Consider the following 20,129-nt stretch of genomic DNA (forward strand, 5'->3'; position numbering starts at 1 on the left):
TCTTGCTTTCAGGTCACACTGGTTGACTGAAAATTGAAATTAGAATTTGACATAGTTAGTTAATATTATAGATAGTAAGTCTGAGAATTTCCCAGTTAAAAATGCATTGTATTTCGGAGCTCTATAAACAGTCAATGCAAGAGACTGTGACACTACTTGAACAATGGCAAGATACTCAGAAGACATGAAAGTACCAAAACTGCCATTTTTACAGTTTAATTGGCTCAAATAAGTAAATATTTATTAAACCGCTGCCTCCTTTGCCTTGGTGAACAGAATGAACAAAATTGTAATTCGGAGATCCTGCTTCACTTAACACTGCCGCACCATCAGAGCTGAGCCACATTTCACTTATTGTAAGAAAGTCCATTTTCTTATCACTGTTAACATCATTAATGTAAAAAGCCTTGCTGGTTAATGCTCTAGTATTTAGTAAAGTCACAGAGCAGAGCTGAATCGAAGTTTTACAGCATCTATTTGTATATCCTGTTTTTTGTCTGGATTTTTTATTTAAACTATGGTCTGCTATTATATCTCTAATACAATGCACATCTGTTTATTAAATTATCAATGAAGTGTTGTGGCGGATGGCTGTGCCCAGCCGTGATGCCAAGAAGGACAGAGAGAGGGACTACGCCTCCCCCGGATCACGAGAGGGCAGCTGCCGTGGTTTGTATGGGGACCACGAAAAATGAGCATGGAAGCTCAACCCTATAGGGGCCCATGGTCACCACCAGGGGATGCCTGGAAAACTGTGAAGCCCTAGACGTCAGCACTTCCGCCACACCCAGAGGTGCTGCGGGAAGTATTACCAGGGACACCCGGAGTGCTTCCGGGTGCTCATGTGGCACTTCCGCCACACCAAGAAATTCATCGGAAGACACCAGGAGCACGTCCGGGTGGGCATAAAACAGGCTGCCTCACTCCAGTCATCAGCTGGAGTCGGGTGGAAGAGGACGAAGCTCGGAGCAGAGGAGTGGAGGCGTCGAAGACAGGACTTTGGAGAAGCCCGGATTTGAGGGTGTGTGGTGCAGGGGCACTGGGTTGTTTGTGGAACTGATTATTTGTAAATACTGTAAATACAACGTGTGTGGTGTTTGAACCGTTGGTGTCTGCCTGTCTTTGCTGAGGCTGGTCTTCCACAGTGTATAAAGTACATGTGTACTTTGAGCTATCAATCCTATCCAGATTCAAAATAGCAGCAGTATCTTTGAAACTAATAGTTATGAGGGGAAATTCAGGAAATTAATGGCTTGTAAATATAAATTAGTTCATATACATCTACAAGTAAAGGACAGTAAAAGCACTGAGAATGTATTTGTTCATTCTCATGGTAACACATGAGATTGCATGCTTAATCAGTAGTGTGTGTGTCCAATGGTGTATTAATTTGTGCGTATGTGTGCGTTTTGGAGGCAGGTACAGTATATGCTTCTAGTATAAAATATGAATAATAATGACAACAATGTTGAAGCAATGATGAAGCGATATCCAACCTATATATCCAAACAGATGTATCTCAACCAATGTATATACTGTATCTGAACAGATGTATACATCTGATCCAAACTGTTTAAACCAATATATATCTAAACCAATGGATATTAGGCAATGCATATTGTAAGGTTTCTAAACTCTTTTGGGACTCCCATCAATGGGACGACACGCTGGGGCAACTGCAGGCTCCAGCAAAAGCAAATCCACGTTCGCGCTAAAAGTGCCTGTCGTCGATGGATGATGCAAGGAAGATTATAAATGCAGAAACAGTATTACTTGGCCATCCACAGAGCAGTTACTTCTGCAGTCACAGCTCAGTTGTGCACAATGCTCCCCAAACAGAAACATTGTAAATTTTTATTTTTTTCATCAAACTTTTCTCGTACTGTTTTTTTGCTGTGTTTGTGTTCTGTGCTTTTCATTGATACCTTTTGCTCATTGCTAGTCAACATTTGAAAAACATCCATTGGAATTTAACTCATTGTCACACTCCTATAGAAATGGCAGACACGGAAAAAGTTCACATTAGAACAAAAAAAAAACAGTTCTCGATTCTGGCAAAAAGAAAAAAGACATTGCCAGTGAATTCAAATTTTTCTCATTGAAACTGTCAACTTTCTTGAAAGACTGAGCAAAAAAAGAAGAAAAATCTCGGGTTGCAAACGTATGCAAACTGCTGCATTTGAAAACGTTGAAAAAGAAGCTTAATGTGGTTCAGTGATGCTTGTTCAACAAACATTCCTATTAATGTGCCACTCATTCAAGAAAAAGCAAAGTCACTGTTGTGAGATTTCTAAACTCTCTTGGGACCTCTCCCAACTGGACAACATACCAAAGAGTGTCCCGAAGTGCCATCATAGCATCTGTGGAAGACTGTTTATCCATTGTTTGGGCAACAGCAGGCTCACAGAGCTGCTTAGGCGAGATCTCGATGGGTGATGCAAGGAACATTATAGCGAACAGTATTACTTGGCCACTGACCTAGCCACACCCTTCCTGACTGCTGTGTCTGTGTATAGGAGAGTGGTAGATCCCGCTACAATAAATAACCATGCTGGTCCTGTTTCAAGCTGAAAAAAACTGGTTTTGCTAAAGTACTGAGACTCAGTCTCATGTTTTGGGGTTCAAGACTGGGACTCACATCACATTATATACTGTATATACTCACATTTAAGTTCTCCCGCAGATATGTTGGGGCTTGATTTTACCAAATATTTTCTGGTATTTTATAATATTGAATGCGGAAAACTCACGTTATTGGTCCAAGAGATTATGATATGCTAACACCTACCTGAGACAGTAACTACGGAGCACACTGCCTTTTTCTTCTATGTATTTTGCCACAAGGCAATACCCGAACTATTCTGAAGCAACATTTGCACTGTTTTGTTGTTTTTGTATCTCATGCCCTCATACACCTTTATCATAAGAGCATCCCTTATCTACGATGGAGTGTTTAATCAGAAGAAAATATGAAGCTGGTTTGAAATTAAAAGTCGTTGAATTGAAATTGGTAACTGCACTGCTGCAACAAAATTCAACGTATCTGAGAAACTGGTGCGAGATTGGAGGAAGGAAGAAGATGTTAAAAAAAAAAATTAAAGTCATATTTTTGAACGGATGTATAAGGTGGGGTCTGATTTTATTATCAGTTTTTCGGGTTTCAAAACCAGACTTATACACAAGTATATATGGTATCTCAACCAATGTATATTTCTGAACAGATGTATTCAAACCAATATATATATCGAAACAATGTATCTCAACCAATGTACTGTATATATATCAGAACAGACTTATATAAACCAATGAATATATATCTCAGCGAATGTATATATCTGAATGGTGTCATGCATGCGCGACTAGGAGGCCGCGGAGGGACCTTAAAACACATCGAGAGACGTTCGCTGGCGGGGAATGGCGGGGTACTAACCTTTTTCCTTTGTTTTCCAGAAGTAAAGACGCTCCGCCATGAGCCACTATACCGCAGTGCGTCTACTTCCACCCTTCCTCCGCCATCTTCCCTGACATCACCAGTCCCGGCATCCCTCATGCCTCCTTCCCAGCATTCCTCCACTTCCGGCTCCTCCCATATAAAATGGCTGCCGACGCCTAGTATGGCGTCGCGCAGATGTAATTGTTTTGTTTTTCTGTTCTGACCGTTTCTGTTTATTAGGAGCTGGATTGTAGACAATATACGGGGCTGGAAAACCCCAAACCTTTCTTCTGTTTTGCTCTAAGTTTGTTACAATGGATATATTTAAACTAATATATATCTCTAAAGCAGTGATTTTCAACCTCTTTCATCTCTTGGCACACATAAACTAATACAGACGACCCTTGACATACGACCGGCCTGACATGCGATCAACTTGATTTATGACCAAAAATTTTGTTTTGATTTACGACCAACTTCTTGCGTTACGACCAGAATGCGGTCACGTGTATCCGCTTGTGCAATTGTAAACAAACAGCCGAGAGCGTTCGTAAGCGTCAGTCAGAGCCCAGATACGTGTGTTTGTGGATGTAATTTCAGTCAGTGCAGTGATTTATCTATATATTTAATTCACTAAGACCATGGCAAGCAAGACACATAATTGCTAAAGAAGGAAGAGAAGGTAACGAAGGTAAAGAAAGAGATTGTTAAAGGATGTTAGCTAGCAGGCTGGCGCGGCACATGATGATGTCATCAGGCTGAGTCAGCGCCGGCTTGCTTTGGAGTATATTATTACAGCAGTTAACAACATGACCAGCTTTGAACAGAGTGCTCGATTACTGTCATTATTAACTTGAGAAACAGCGATCACAATTGAAACGAAGAAGGAAATTGTGCAGAAATATGAGAGTGGTGTTAGTGTGACCGATCTCGCTGATATGTACAGCATGTCGAAATCCACTATCTCAACAATTTTACAAAGAAAAGATTTGCATAAGGAGGCTCATTCTAAACAATAACCACCTTTCGTTTCATTCTCCTCCTCCTCCCTTCCTGCAGCCCAAAGATGTCAAATTAAATGGTGAGTACGGTATGAAATTGTTGTTTCTGGTAGGCTAGGCACTTTTTATAACTTTAGAAAAATTATTGGTGTTTTGCTAAATTATGCACATTATACAATCCCTTTTTATTATGAAAAGGTTAAGTAAGTGTTGCTGTGGGAGGTTCAGAGCACATTATGGGTATTTCCATTATTTCTTATGGGAAAAATAGTCTTGACCAACTTGAATTACAACCAGCCCTCACGAACGAAAGTAAGTCAAGGGTCCATTGTACTAAAATTCTGGGGCAAACTAAGAATACATTTTTTCCCGATGTGACAAAGAAAACAGGTAAAATTTTGATTGATTAAAAAAAATAGTAATTACCTATCCTTGTTGCTCCAAAGTAGCTTTTAAAATTATTTTTTTGAAATTATTTATTTATCATACTATTCCGTCTTTCCTAAGACCAAGTCTGTACAAAGTGTGTGTCTCCCCGCTGGTTGTAGTAAATGTGGACAGAGAGCTTTACTCACCAAGAAAGTCAAGGCGGAGAATCCGTATACATCAATGGACATTTCTGGCAAGAAGTCATGCAAGAATCAGGATGAGAAAACCACTGACAACTTGAAGATAAAAAGACAATAATTTATTTAATCTAAAATACAATATGGCAGGATGTAAAGCTAAAACTAATGCAGCAACAGTAGCAAAGCGGGAGCAAGGGACATATCAATATACAGGTAAAATTCCATTACAACGAAGTGCCAGGGACCTAAAAAATATTTTGTTGTAATGAAAATTTCATAGAAATGAGATTCTGTATTTGTCGCTATAGTGCTTTTTTTAAATTGCTTCCATGTGTTGGCAATCATTTCAATAGCTTCTTTCATGTTAATTTTAATCTCCACCTGTCTACAAGTTATGCTGATGAGAATTTTTCTCAGCATTTCCTTATGATAATACACTTTCATGGTCCGAATGATGCCAAAATCCAATGGCTGAAGCATTGCCGTGCATTTGGGTGGGAGGAATTCAATGCATTATCTAAATGTGGAAGCATGTTGTGGGCAGCACAGTTAATAAATCAGAAGCCAAATCATTCTTTTTTATTCTTCATATTGTGTGGTTTCTGAACTCTTTTTGGACTCCAAATGGGATGACACCCTGAAGTGCATCTTGAAGTGCGATTGGTGAATCTGTAGAAGAGTGTTTGTCCTTTGGGCAGGGCAACAGCAGGCTCACAGCTCTGCAGCGAAGCGCCATAGAAGCATATCCTAAAAGACCGAGCCTGGCACTCTAAGTTTCTGCAATGCACCTCAAAACAGGAGGTCGAGTCTCAGTACTGTAGCAAAACCATCTTTATTCAGCTTCAAACGGGAACTGCATGGTTATTTATTATAGCGGGATATACCACTCTCTTATACTCAGACACAGCAGTTAGGAAGGGTTGTGGCTAGGTTAGTGGCCAAGTAATACTGTTCGCTATAATGTTCCTTGCATCACCCATTGAGATCTCGCCTAAGCAGCTCTGTGAGCCTGCTGTTGCCCAAGCAATGGATAAACAGTCTTCCACAGATGCTATGATGGCACTTCGGGACACTCTTTGGTATGTTGTCCAGTTGGGAGAGGTCCCAAGAGAGTTTAGAAACCTCACAACAGTGACTTTGCTTTTTCTTGAATGAATGGTGCATTAATAGGAATGTTTGTTGAACAAGCATCACTGAACCACATTAAACTTCTTTTTCAACATTTTCAAATGCAGCAATGTGCATACGTTTGCAATCCGAGATTTTTCTTCTTTTTTTGCTCAGTCTTTCAAAAAAGTTGACAGTGTCAATGACAAAATTTTGAATTCACTGGCAACGTCTTTTTTCTTTTTGCCGGAATCGAGAACCTTTTTTTGTTCTAATGTGAACTTTTTTCGTGTCTGCCATTTCTATAGGAGGGCGACAATGAGTTAAATTCCAATGGATGTTTTTCAAATGTTGACTAGCAATGAGCAAAAGGTATCAATGAAAAGCACAGAACACAAACACAGCAAAAAAACAGTACGAGGAAAGTTTGAAGAAAGAAATAAAAATGTACAATATTTCTGTTTGGGGATCATTGTGCACAACTGAGCTGCGACCACAGAACTAACTGCTCTGTGGATGATTCATTCAGGCATTCTAAGCTCTTTTGGGCACTTTGTTGTAATAAAAGTATCTGCTGAATATGTTTCGAAGTAATGAGATTTCTATAGACTTTGCCATATGGTGAAACTGTCAGGACCATAAAAATACTGTAGTTTTCTGAGACCTTGTGAGACCAGTATTGAGGAGTTCTCGGAGGATAATGTAACAGGAAAGTCCAATATTTCAGCTCTTTCAAAAATCATGCCCACAGGTATTCCTTGGACATTACTTTAGCAGATGGCATCTGGTGGATCATGCTTAAGTACTAGTGGGGTAAATGGAGTTGCTGATGGATTCAGCTCAGGTTACCAAAAGCGTGGGTGTCTTATGACTTGACTCATTGAGGAAAACTGAGTCTCTGGGAGCATATAGCAGTTCCTGGGAGGTTTAATGAAATTCAGATTTTTTGTATCTGGGAAAGGTCTTGGCAGTGCATGAGGAGGTGGTTTGAGTTTTAGAGACTTGTAGGGATTCATGGCATTCACAATGGATTACAGTGGTCTTCCCCACTGAGTGGTGTGGCATCATCTGGCAGGTTATTTGCTGGGGCATTTTATATAAAGCCTTCAACAGTGTGCTTAAAAACATTGTCTGTATTGTGATATAAGACAAACTGCAAAGTTCCTTTTGCGGGCTCTTCAGTCAGCCCAAAGGGATGGTTGACTTTGTTCTCTTCCTCTACAGCTTGTTCCAAAATACTCAGTTTAGCCAAAACTTCTGGTTCCTCTCGTTGCTTTTGGAGGACCTCTAACTGATCCTCTGCCTCTGCTTTCATGAGGGCTGCTTCTGCCTTAAGTGCTGCTTCCCTTTTAATAGAGGCAACATGAATCTTCTGCTTCTGCACAGGCTAAAACCAAGTGGCTGCTTAATTCTGATCTCTGGGAGTTTGATCATAGAGATCTAAATGATTTTCCTGAGTGCAGGATAACAGAATAGCAGGAGGTGGTGTCATGTAACTGCCTTATCCTATTTTTTTAGCCTTGAATTGACTTCTAGAAATGTGATGTGCCTTTGCTGATCAAGGAGAGTAATGCTTCTCCTATAATGCTTCTTCCATGTTAATATTTAACAGAAAGGCACAATACTTCTCAAAATGTCTTTTATAGCTCTCATAGGCATGTTTAAGTCTTGCAAACACATCCTTTAATTGCTCTGGACTGTCAATGGCATCATCAGCAATGGCAATGCAATGAAAAATAAATCTAAAAGTTTGTTAGACATTTCTGTCCTTTGGCTTTCAAAACCTTCTCTGACCTTTTAAGATGGCTTAACTGTATGTTTAGGTTGGGCAGACATTTCACCCTCTGTTCCAATATCATCTTGAGGTGGAAGTAGTTCAGCTTTTGTTTCCTGGGACTCCAATTCTAGTGAATGCACTGATTCCTGCCGATACATAATGCAATGAGGAGAGCTGCGTAAGTTTCAGCTGGGCAGGGTCATGGAAAGTTCAGCAAAACAATGGTGCAGCATTGTTGGCGCGAGAGAAAGTTCTAGTTTCTTCACTGCCAGTGAATCAATAAACAATTACATTTGTAAAGAGCTCTTCAACTGCATGGAACTTGAAAGTAAAAGTACTAATTAAACTGAACAAAGACAAAACTGGCAAGATAAATTGTAATTCCCATTTGAGCCATTCTTGACTGGCTGCATTTAAAGAGTGCACAGCTAGTTGCCCCAGAGTAACGGAAGTAGGCGTATATACAACAGTATTTTTATTTGCCCCATGCTCAACGCGATCAAGCTTCAGAAATCTGTCATTTTACTGTTTTGTCCCCGAACGACATATTATTAAGGCTTCTCTCCTAATCCCCAGTCCGTATGGAGTGTGTGTTGACCTGTTAGTTGTAGTGAACATGGACATATACTTCTACTCAACAAGAAAGTCAAGGCTGAGAATTTGTATAGTTTAATTTACATTTTTGGCAAGAAGTAATGCAAGTATCAGGACATGAAAACCATTGACAACTTATAGTATACTTATAGGTATAAACATGATAATTTCTTTAACCTACAATACAATATGGCGGGATGTAATGCTAAAACTAAAGCAGAGCCAGTAGCTAGGAACATAACAATATATATATCAAATTAAAGGGGGTGTGGGGATTAGGAATGTACCAAAACTGGCTAGTAACAATATTAACACAGACTGCAGTAGCAGCACATATACTTTGTAATAAAAAAAAAATAATACTCAAAATTATCACGTGCCTTTTTCTTGTATTATGAGCGGATGGCACAGTGGTAGCGCTGCTGCTTTGCAGTAAGGCGATAATGGGTTTGTGTCCTGGGTCCTCCCCACATGATTTTTGCAAAGCGTTTTGAGTAGTGAGAAAAGCACTACATAAGTGTTGTGTCCACCAAGGGGCGCACCACCTCCCTAAACCTGACACAAGTAGACACCAGGCACAAATTCAGGAACACACATATTTTTATTTTGATGTGGGAAACACACCAACCATTTCCCACCAGTGCATAGTACAATAAAGTACCAAGCAGCACAGATAATAAAGCATAAAACACTTCGTCTGCCTCCACTCCTCCTCTGGCAAGCGTCATCCTCTCCCTTCCAACTCTGGCTCCTCAAATGAAGGTAAGCGGCTCCTGTTATGCTGCACCTGGGACTCCAGGTGGCTCGTTAGCAAGGTGTGGTTGAAGCCTAGGACCATGCAGCTCATCCTGGTGGCCTCCACATAACTCAATAGAGCTGAGTCAAACTCCAACTCTCATGGAGCCCCATGGAAATGTGAGGCGCTGCTGCAACCCAGTGGGGCTGCCATCTAGCACTCCAGGGGAGGCAGTGCCCTGTGCACATTTGCTCCCTTAGTCTTTCTTTAATGACAGCCTCCTGTCAATTAGAATGTATAGAATTATTATTATTATTATTGTTATTATACATGTGTATGCAAGATCAAATTCAGCTATGGTATAGTGGGTGATAAATAGGGACATTACATGTGTACAAAAATTAAGACATGTTCATTGAAATAATTACACAGCACAGTACACATGCAACATAAGCATTATGTGTATATTAGGGAAATATTCATATAAATTGATTATACAAAATAATTTTTAGTATACACATTTTTAACAAGTTAAGAATTGTAAACTGGTTTACATTTATTGCTTTATATTTCACATATTATTAAAATGATATATAAAATGGAATAAAATTTGCTTTGTAGACTTCTTTTGCATCATATTTCTTTAAATTAGTGTTTAATTAATTTGTTTTAAAAAATCTTATGGCACACCGGTTGAAAATTGTACCAATATATATTGAAAATGTTCTAAACCAATATATCTGAAGCAATGTATATATATGAATAGATGTATTCAAACCAATGTAAGTATATATTGAAACAATTATATCTGAAACAATATATATTTATGAACCAATTTATATATTTACAAACTTTTTCTCCTGAACAGCCCCTCATAGCCCCTTTAGTATTCAGATATAAAAATAACAAGGTATATGCACATATTATTTTAGTTCTGATTGTTTCACTCATGTGACACATCAGATAAATGTGAATAACAAAGAAAAACACATGTAGAAGCTGAGTTTTTGTATGTGGTATTAAATATAATACAGATGAATACGACTTGAATTTTTTTAAATTGTTTTTAAATTTACATTATTTTACTTCACTGTTTACACAACAGTGCCTCTGCACTGAATGTCAGGATGAATGCTAGTAATTAGTGTGCAAATGGAAAAAGTGAGGTGGCAGACTTCAATAGCAAATGTTGACAGCCAATACAGCCCAAGTACTGAATGTTTTTAAACAGAAATATCAAACCCCAAGGAGTTTTTTTCTGAGAGTGTTTTGCAGGCAAACATCTTCTGGCTCCTCTATCATGTCTGAAGATTTGTATACTGTATATAAATCAACAGCTGGATTTTCCATCAGGACTGGCAATCTAAGTGAAGCAAAGAATAGGGGTTTGTGAGGGTAAAGAATATCACTCCAACTAGAGACAGCAAAGTGTAACAAAATTGGTGATTTATTATGTAATTGAAGAAAAGACACTTTATGAGAATATTCAAATTTAAAACCGACTTAAATAATTTATTAAGCAGTGACTACAGAGTTGGTAGTTAAGTTACACTTTCATTTAATTTCCTCTAATTTGATGTGGTCAAAGATCTAAACTATTTAATGCTTTATTTTACAAACACAACAGCTTTGAAACACTTATGTAGTTCATTTAACATTGGCTAGCAAACAATGAATAAAAATCTTAGGTATTTTTAGAACCTAATATTTTATTTGTGTTAAGTCTTCATGCATTCTTATTCAGAGATGTCGAAAGGCTGGAGGATAAAATAGTTGGAAGGGTTCTAGAGAGTATGTGTAGCCTTTGACTTTGGCGGTGGTTCTCAAATTCAGTCCTAGTGGGCCCCCTGTGGCTGCAGGTTTTTGTTCCAACCAGTTTCACAATCAATGAGTCATTTTCACTTTTAATTGATCTTGTTTTAATTAGCTGGCCTTTTTTTTTTCTTCTCTTGTTTGCATTTAAAAAATGTAGTAGTGTGAGATTTTATAAGAAAAATGTATATAATAAATATATAAGGAGATTAAAAAAGAATAGCAATATTTTTAAATGATTAACTCATTTCTTTCTAATTCACTTTTTCTGTGGAGTTTGCTTTACTAAATTCATTCAAATTCTGACAATAAGTGATGTGTATCATAACATAACAGAACAAACACTAGTGAAAAAAACATTAAGTGTTTGAGGACAGGAACTATTTCAGTGTACATAATGACTTAAAAAACAGAATTCTAATGAATAACACTATGCTAAAAAACAATGAATTTTTACCTCTCTTACCCATCTAATATACATAAATTTAAGTGTAAAAAAAGCAAATTGGAAAATTCCTTAATTAAGTTAGGAGTCCAATTAAAAGAAGAAAATTGATTGGGACAAAAAGCGGCAGCCCCTTGAGAGTGAGTGAATTCAGTAGGGATGTTATGTGTATAAAATGGGTTGAGGGACTAGAATGCAATGAAAGTGTTTTTCCAGCTGATTTGTCTAGGGCCAATTTTTTGATCCCATTCCCATCCCTTTACAATTTTGGTAGTGAAGATAGCGCTCAAAGTAATACCTGGGATGTTTTCAGTTTTATATTTCTCTTCCTTGCCTACACTAGCTGGTGAACTAACAGATATCCTGCAGTGAAAAAATATGAAGTAGATTCCAGCAAGCTGTTGGTGTTCATGCTGATCTATTAATGTAGATCAAATTTGTCTGATTATTTTTTTACATTAATGTTGCACATCGGTGGCGCAGTGGGTAGCGCTGCTGCCTTGCAGATAAGAGACCCAGGTTAGCTTCATGGTTTCTCCCTGCATGGAGTTTGCATGTTCTCCCAGTGTCTGTGTGGGTTTCATCCGGGTACTTCGGTTTCCTCCCACAGTCCAAAGACTTGAAAGTTAGGTGCACTGGCAATCCTAAATTGTCTCAAGTGTGTGCTTGGTGTGTGGGTGTGTGTGTATGTGTGCCCTGCAGTGGGCTGGCGCCCTGCCCAGGGTTTGTTTCCTGCCTTGTGCCCTGTGTTGGCTGGGATTGGCTCCGGCAGACCCCCATGACCCTGTAGTTGGGATATAGCGGGTTGGCTAATGGATGGATGGATGTTGCACATGTTTATGTGTTGTCACACACGTGCACATGGGAGGCAGCTAAAGGGCTTGAGTAAGGGCAGTTCCGAGTCATACCAGGATGTGGCAGAGTGCATTGACTCTTTTTCTCCCTTTCCTGCAGACCATTCACGGGAGATTCCACCTGGCCCTCTTGGCGTCACTTCCAGGACCGAACCTATGGAAGAAGACCTTGCCGGCTCTGGCCCCTGTGATGTCACGTCTGGGCTCGAACCTATGGCTGAAGACCTTCATGAGCCTGACCCCTTTGATCTCACTTCCTGTCTTCCCCTTTAAAAGCCTCCACCCTTTTCATATTCCCTCAGTTCTGTTTTGGACTCAGTTTTGTGCACAGCAGTGCCATCATTTAAACTACAATTTGCAGCCAGGAAACCAAATATACGGGTGGCTGAACCAAACCTTGCTATGGCTCTTTGTGGCTTTTGTGACAGTGTATATACTTGTATCAAATCTGGATCACTTGAAACATTAATTTGAAAAGTCAATCAATAAAAATGAGCCAAAAATCTGAATTAAGTCACTTCTACCCACAGTAGCCATAGATTATATTATAGAAGAGGTAGCAGGTATTCCTTGGTTACTTGTTTCATAGCATGCATTGCATTTGGAACAATGCAATACACACTATGCTCGGTTGTTTTCTAATTTCAATAATAATAATGGGCTAATGTTTAATTGCTTTTTTTTCAGATCAAGTAGCAGATCAATGAACAATTGTTTTTTCACAGATCCAGTAACCAAAAATTCATGGTTCGCACAATGTTTGAAATTCAGCTGTGCTGAGTCGTGATTCACAATAGTACTAAACAGTTTGTGGAACACTTTGTGATGAGCAAGGTGACACTTTATGTCATATTGTGAAAAAAAAAGCTTTCTGAATATAAATCAAGGAACATTATATTGGGCTAGCAAGACTACATGTTGAGTAGAGCATGCAATTTAAGATATTACAGTATACTGCAAAAGTATGCTTAGTAGCCTCTGAACATATACAGAGCAAGCTGTGCAATTAGTTACATCTGTGGACTACAGATGTATCCTATTCAGACTATATAAACAGACTGAACTTATTTAGTTTTGAAATGAAAATGCTCAATGGGTACCTAATAAGGTCCCCACCATTCTCAAAGGCAACTTTGAAGGTTCTTTTAAATTATTATGTTTTTGTATATTTCTAATATCCATTTATAGAAATTAAGGGACAACATATGTTGCTACTTTATGCAAAAGGGTTCAGCAAACTGAAATAATGACTTACAACTTTCAGCATGAGGTAACTAGACAACTTTGTTTTTACTTGAGCAAAAAACCTTGATAGAATGAACAACTTCATTCAGTTCTTAAAATGTTTTTTGATGTCATGGAATTAACATAAAAGATGCGTAAATTTAACAGCTAGTAACATATATTCAATAGTCTTGATGTAAGACTATGTTAACTGAAGACAAATTAATCATTTTAAAGCATTTTGATGAGCATATGAGATGTAGGTAAGGTCAGTTTGAGTTATTCATCTCTCTTCCTTGGACCATTTAAACATATATACAGGATATATCCTTACATTTCTATTTATTCTATTTATTATGTTAAACTGATAAAATTTGTTTTGATTTATATCTCTAATTTAGCGGAGGTGGGGGATTTTGATGAAGAAGTTGACATTCAACAGCTTAAATGTAAGCAATATCTCCCAAACCAGGAAGGTCTATGCTATAAGATTAAGCAATTGCATAAGAAGCACAGGTATGTAAATTTATTGTACATCTTCTTTAAATAGAACTGATAATTGATTTTATTCTGCTGTATGTGTTTGAATCCAGCAAGAAGCATTAGTACCGTGAATGGATTTGGTTTAGTATTGGAAAATGCACTTTGGAAAGAGAGTTCCATTTACAATACCACTTCAAAGCCACAATGACAACGCAAATAATGATTTCATACTTAGCATATATCAAATTATCTGAGTACATACTGGGAATAGTCCACTTGTAATTCAGCAAGGTGAATGTACAGTAGTAGTTAGGATGCTCTCACTCTCTCTGTCAGATGGTTGACGTGCTCTTTGTGCTCTAGCCATTATCTTTTCAGGGTTCTGTCAGAGTTGGAAAGATGGAAGGTTATGGAGGGTCACAATTTAAAAATTCCAATGTTGAGCGGGTCAATGGTTGTGGTGCTCCAGTGTGTCCAGGGTCCATCACTCGTGGGGTTTCAAAAACCATGCTTTTTTATATTTAAGATTATATAGATTTGGAACAATAAACCAGTCAATATTTACTATATTTGCAAATAGTTGATTGCAATGGGAACACAGTGGCCAACTTGTCACAATCCTACTTTTGATTACAAAAAATAAAAAAAGTAAGTGGAGGTCTATCGTTTTATGCATTTCATCCTTTAAACCAGGGCTATTTAATTGGCTGCCCGCGGGCCACATGCGGCCCAGAATCAACCTCCAAGTGGCCCAGCCCGTGGTTCCGCCCATAGATAATAAATTAATATATATTATTTATAAATTGTCATTTAATCTAATTTAATATAAATATATATATATATATATATATATTATATTAATATAAATATATAGTATATAAATATAAATATAAAGTATTTATTATGTCTATGGTCCCGCCAAAAACACGCATTCCTACATAAATTACGTAGCCTGCAACACGCAAACAATGCAGAGCGTGCCGGTAGTAGCTTAGATTACTATCAATATGTCTTTCTCAACACTGAAACGTAAAATTGCCAATGAAAACCGTAAGTTTAACCCTGCCTGGACTGACAAATACTTGTTTATTTTACCGCCACATCCAAACGACAAACCGATGTGTTTAATTTGTAATGAGTGCGTTGGAGTATTTAAAGATTACAATGTGCGGAGGCATCATGTTGAGAAACACCACACTTTTCGCACCAATTTTCCAGAGGGATCTCAAGAGAGGGCTGCAAAAGTGCAGAGTTTGATTGCATCTTACAACCGGAGCAGTACTACCATGGTGCGGTCATTCACAGCCCAAGAGAGAGCTACTGCAGCATCCCTTCGTGTTTCCTGGATACTGGCAAAAAAGAAAAGGCCATTCACAGACTCTGAAACCGTGAAGAACTGTATGCTGGCTGCCGTGGATGAGGTGATAAATGACGATAAAATTAAAATGAGCGTGGTATCTGCTATAAAAAAACGTATCCCTGTCTGATACTTCAAACATTCGTAGGGTTGAAATTCTTGCTGCAGATGTGTATGAAACGCTGTTAAGAGACCTGATGAAAGCAGATACTATGTCTATAGCAGTAGATGAGTCCACAGACAAAACTGATACTGCTCAGTTGTGCATATATGTCCATTTTTTGATGGCAAATGCTTCCAAGAGGAGCTGCTCGGCCTACTGCCGTTAGAAGGACACACAACTGGCGATATAGTTTTTGGGAAAATTTCCGCCTTTTTTAAAGACTGGTCTGGATATGAAGCGTATGCATGCTTGTGACAGATGGGGCTCCGTCCATGACAGGAAAAGTGAATGGTTTGGCAGCATGCTGGTCCACTGTTGCACCTCAGTTGATCTCCTTACACTGCATTGTGCATCAGGCGGTGTTGTGCGCAAAACTAAGCGGAGCGCTCAAAACGACAATGGACATCATTATGGCTATAATTAATTTTATTCGCTCCACATCAAGCCTCCAACACCGCTTATTCCGCATACTGCTGTCAAAAATGTCTGCTGAGCACCACGACCTTCTTTTGCATAATGACATGAGGTGGCTGTCCAAAGGCAAAGCACTGGAGCGTTTCTGCGGTCTCAGAGAAGAGATCATAACTTTCCTCCGCGGCAGCAAGCAAAAAAAGGCAGAAACGCACTTGAGTCGCATACTGGATGACAACTTCATGGCCGATGCCTGCTTTCTGAGTGACATATTCAAACACCTGAACTATCTCAATTAGGGACTACAAGGCAGAGACAAAACTGTCATCGACCTTGTGGAACAGATGCACGCATTCCAAGTTAAACTGGACCTTTTCGCAAATGATTTGAGCACAGGCCGAATGCTGCATTTTCCGACACACCGCAAATGCATCTCATCCCCCGCACAAATCACGGATGTGATGACAGATTTCATTGCGATGTTGAAAAATAACTTTGCTGGTCGATTGGATGGACTTGATCTGCCCACAGAGTTGGCCATTTTTGTCAGAGACCCATTCACTGTTGCAATAGAAGGGTACTTATCCGCCAGAGCTAAGAAACTGGTCCCTTCCATTGACGAGGGGAAATTCACACTCGAACTTGTTGACATGCAGTCATCTGTAACCATGGCACAGGAGCTTTCCACTAACGGGCCTGCAATGTTTTGGACTGATGTAAACACACATCAGTTCCCTAACATTAAGAAAGTAGCGATCGTCATGCTCAGTATGTTTGGATCAACATATACATGTGAGTCAAGTTTTCACACATGAACTCCATAAAAAGCAACTCTCGTTGCTCCCTGACTGACCATACTCTCCACCAATGCCTTCGAATTGCATTGACAACTTACGAGCCTAAAGTCACTGCTCTTATTCAAAACAAAAAATGTCACTTCTCCCACTAAGTCAGCAGGGTAACTGTAGCCTACAAAATATCAATATAATGTGGGATGCGTAACAGAGGCATGCCTAATCACACATGGTGATTTAAAATATGTTCCCTCAGTGTTGTTATAGTTGTGAATACTGTGCACTTTTTATTTTATGCACTTTGAGATGTTCCTGGGTCAAATGTGTGCAAGTTATTTATTTTGTTTCAAAAGGAAACAATGTTATTTCTAATAGCCTACTACTGTGCACTATTTTGTTTTATGCACTTTGTGATCAGATAGGTCAGATATGTAGTCTAAGTCAGTTTTTTTTCTTTTGTAAGTGGAAAAAATAGGGGCTACCTCAGATTCTGTTAATTCAGCTCTTTTTGTATGCACCTTTTGCTTTGCAAACTGACCAAAGTTAAAAGAGAAACAATGAATAAACCTTATGTTTTTCAATAAATTTGCTTGTGTTGGTTTTAAAATTTGTCATTACGAGCTGCTTTGCTGCTAAAATGACTGGCCCAGCTAACCTTCTTGGTTTGACAATCTGGCCCAACTGAATTTGTAATTGAATAGCCCTGCTTTAAACAATCTTGTTTCATTTGTGTAATCTCTTCAATTCATTCATCTTAGTAATATTATTTAGAAGCTTTTAATAAATAAAGTGCTTTGAAATCTATCTCCTCATAGGGAATATTACTGTGCAACTATCATTCACTATCTAAATCTGTGGCAAAAAGATGAAAGACTGTATATAGTAAAATTTGTCTTTGTTGTATATTAAAATTTTCTAGTGGATTTATTCATTTGTTTGGCTTTCCACTTGATGCAGATTTTTTTTTCTTTTCCAAATGATGCTGCTCTGTTTATCTGTGTACAGAGTCACTAAATTACATTTGTAAAGCACCTATATTTTATTAGAATTAAAAAATAACAGAAATAGAAAACTTTCAGCGTACAGTATCTTCTGGACATTAAAAACAATTGATGTAATGACAATATCTCATGAAATAGTGAATTTTGTACTCATCATTATTTTAAAATGAAGTGGTTTTGCAATAAAACTTTTCACAATTTTTTTTTCTTGAGTTTTGTGGTGCACTTGAGATTTTATGTAATCCAGGCATGTGTCTTACTGTGTCTAGTTCATTGAATGTTGGCACTAAAGGCTCATAGTTGTCTTTTATGAATGTACACATTACACCATTTAATCTTTGCTTGCCTTTTCTAACTAAAGAGTGTCACACATGCGTGTCGGAGGACCACCATCCAGGTTTATCAGATGTAAGCGATTCCACCCTAGGGTAAGAGGGGACACTGTCGTTAACACTATAAAAAAAAAAACACTTGAGTATGGATTTTCTGATTCATGATTTTCCCGGCAAACCTTTTGTTCTGCCAGCAGTCCTGGACAGATGTGGGAGGGCTGGTTGAAGTCACAGAACAGTATCTCACCGCTTTCCAAAATGAGAAACCTGTAAAACAGAGAAAACCCTAGACCCCGAGAGCACAAAGACCTGATGACAGCCCAAAGGAGGCTAAAGCAACACGTCAGAAAAAGGACTACTCTCCAACAAAGCTCAAGTATTATTGCTGTGGCTAGTTGGGGCACCTAGTGAAAAACTGTCCCTATGTTGATAACGCCATGAAATGCAGATGAGCCATGAGAGACGTAGGGTTGTGTGGCTCCATCTAACCCTTTTGTTCCTCCCTTTATCGGTAAATGCCAAGCCCTCTATGACTCCAGCAGAAGCGCTAATACTGTTGCCTGTCAATACATCCCGTCACAACAGTATAATTATAAACAGTCGAATATGACTTGTATTCATGGCAAGGCCCAGCACTACTTCCTTTCTGTGTGCTGGCTGTTGGTGCAAGGGGTCTCCAAAGAACACTGGAGGTGGTGGTGCCACAACCCCTATACACCATAATACTGGGTTGTGACTGGCCACAAAGAAAAAGTGATGGGAAAACCCCTGTGCCTACCTAGATAAGCCCGAACATGGATGGAGGCCACCTGACTGAAGGTGAAAGCAAACCATGCAAGCGAGCAGGCTGCATGGCTGCACAGTATGATGTCTCAGATTTGGTTGAGAAGCATCAACCAGACTATATCACTGCTGACGCCTTCAACCCCCAACCTGATGATGCCACAGGAAGCCTGATCCAATTGCCTCCCTCCATCTTCAATTTTATTCCCTGCCAGCTTCATTTAAACATGACCAGTGGAACGACAACACCTTGAAGTATGAGAGGAACAATCACCACAGAACACAGTTAACCAAATTCTGGATCCATGCCACCTAAACCGTGTTTTTGACAGGGAGGAAGAAGCAGTGCCCTCCTACCGTATCATCATTGATGATGTCCCAGCATTATGCGGCTGATTGTCAAAAATACGACTCCCGTTTACAAGATATTTGGAAAGGGCTCTGCATTCACAGGCAATCTTATATAACAGATGCACTCACCTATGCAAGTTTTGTCTGGAAGATACAGTGATGGTACTCATCCCAACATCACATGTCAAACTCCTGGCAAGAGGCATACAAAGTCAAAGAGCACAAGGGCTTTTTCGATTATCATGTATACCAACCTAACTGGCATCCAACTGAAAGAATCTTCCAACTTTTTAAACCACAGCATGATTTCAACTTGGAAGTTATCACAGAAACTTTTTACAGTGACGTGTTTTGATCAGTAGAACATCTCATACCCAAACAAGGGAAGAATTAAGAGTAGGGGATTGGCTCCATTATGGTTATGGTCAATACTGTACTGGCCCAATCAAACCTGATTACTCATGACATCGCCACTGAGCTAGGTTCAATTATTAGGGAATGTCTATATTGTCTCCCACAGGCCAAAAAGAAGACATGGATTTAGAGATTTAATGCATCTGGACCTCAGCGTCATTGAAGAAAGCCAGAGCCCCGGTCCAGTCCAATACTATTTGTCTCTAAGCCTGATAGCAGTTGCTTTTTTTGCAGTGACTTCCATTGGCTTAACCAAGTCTTCTGCTTCAATGCCATTTGAAAGTTGCTAAATGTGCTGCCTTTAGAGGATGGCCCATGTTGCAAAACAAATAGCAGGTTTAAGCTTTTCTAGGTCTGGCAGTGAATTTCTGGAGGTTCATACTCTGGTTTTCTGAATGAGCTATGCCTTTGACTGTATTAACAAAGAAGATGGCCTCTAATACAGTGGCACAGAACGCTAATACTAAGGCCGCATTTGGTGACCTAAA

At 39.0% G+C, this 20,129-nt stretch overlaps 1 protein-coding gene across 2 annotated transcripts in view; it reads left to right on the forward strand.

Moving 5' to 3' along the window:
- Positions 1 to 20,129, forward strand: part of LOC120537112 (FERM domain-containing protein 7-like) — a 292,132-nt gene that overhangs the window by 184,618 nt on the left and 87,385 nt on the right. For both annotated transcript variants that reach the window (XM_039765773.1, XM_039765774.1), the window contains one exon: positions 13,954 to 14,068. In XM_039765773.1, coding sequence (XP_039621707.1) covers positions 13,954 to 14,068 — 115 coding nt within the window. The remainder of the gene's footprint in view (positions 1 to 13,953; positions 14,069 to 20,129) is intronic.

Source organism: Polypterus senegalus, chromosome 10 (genome assembly GCF_016835505.1).
Source record: "Polypterus senegalus isolate Bchr_013 chromosome 10, ASM1683550v1, whole genome shotgun sequence".
Classification (NCBI taxonomy): domain Eukaryota; kingdom Metazoa; phylum Chordata; class Cladistia; order Polypteriformes; family Polypteridae; genus Polypterus; species Polypterus senegalus.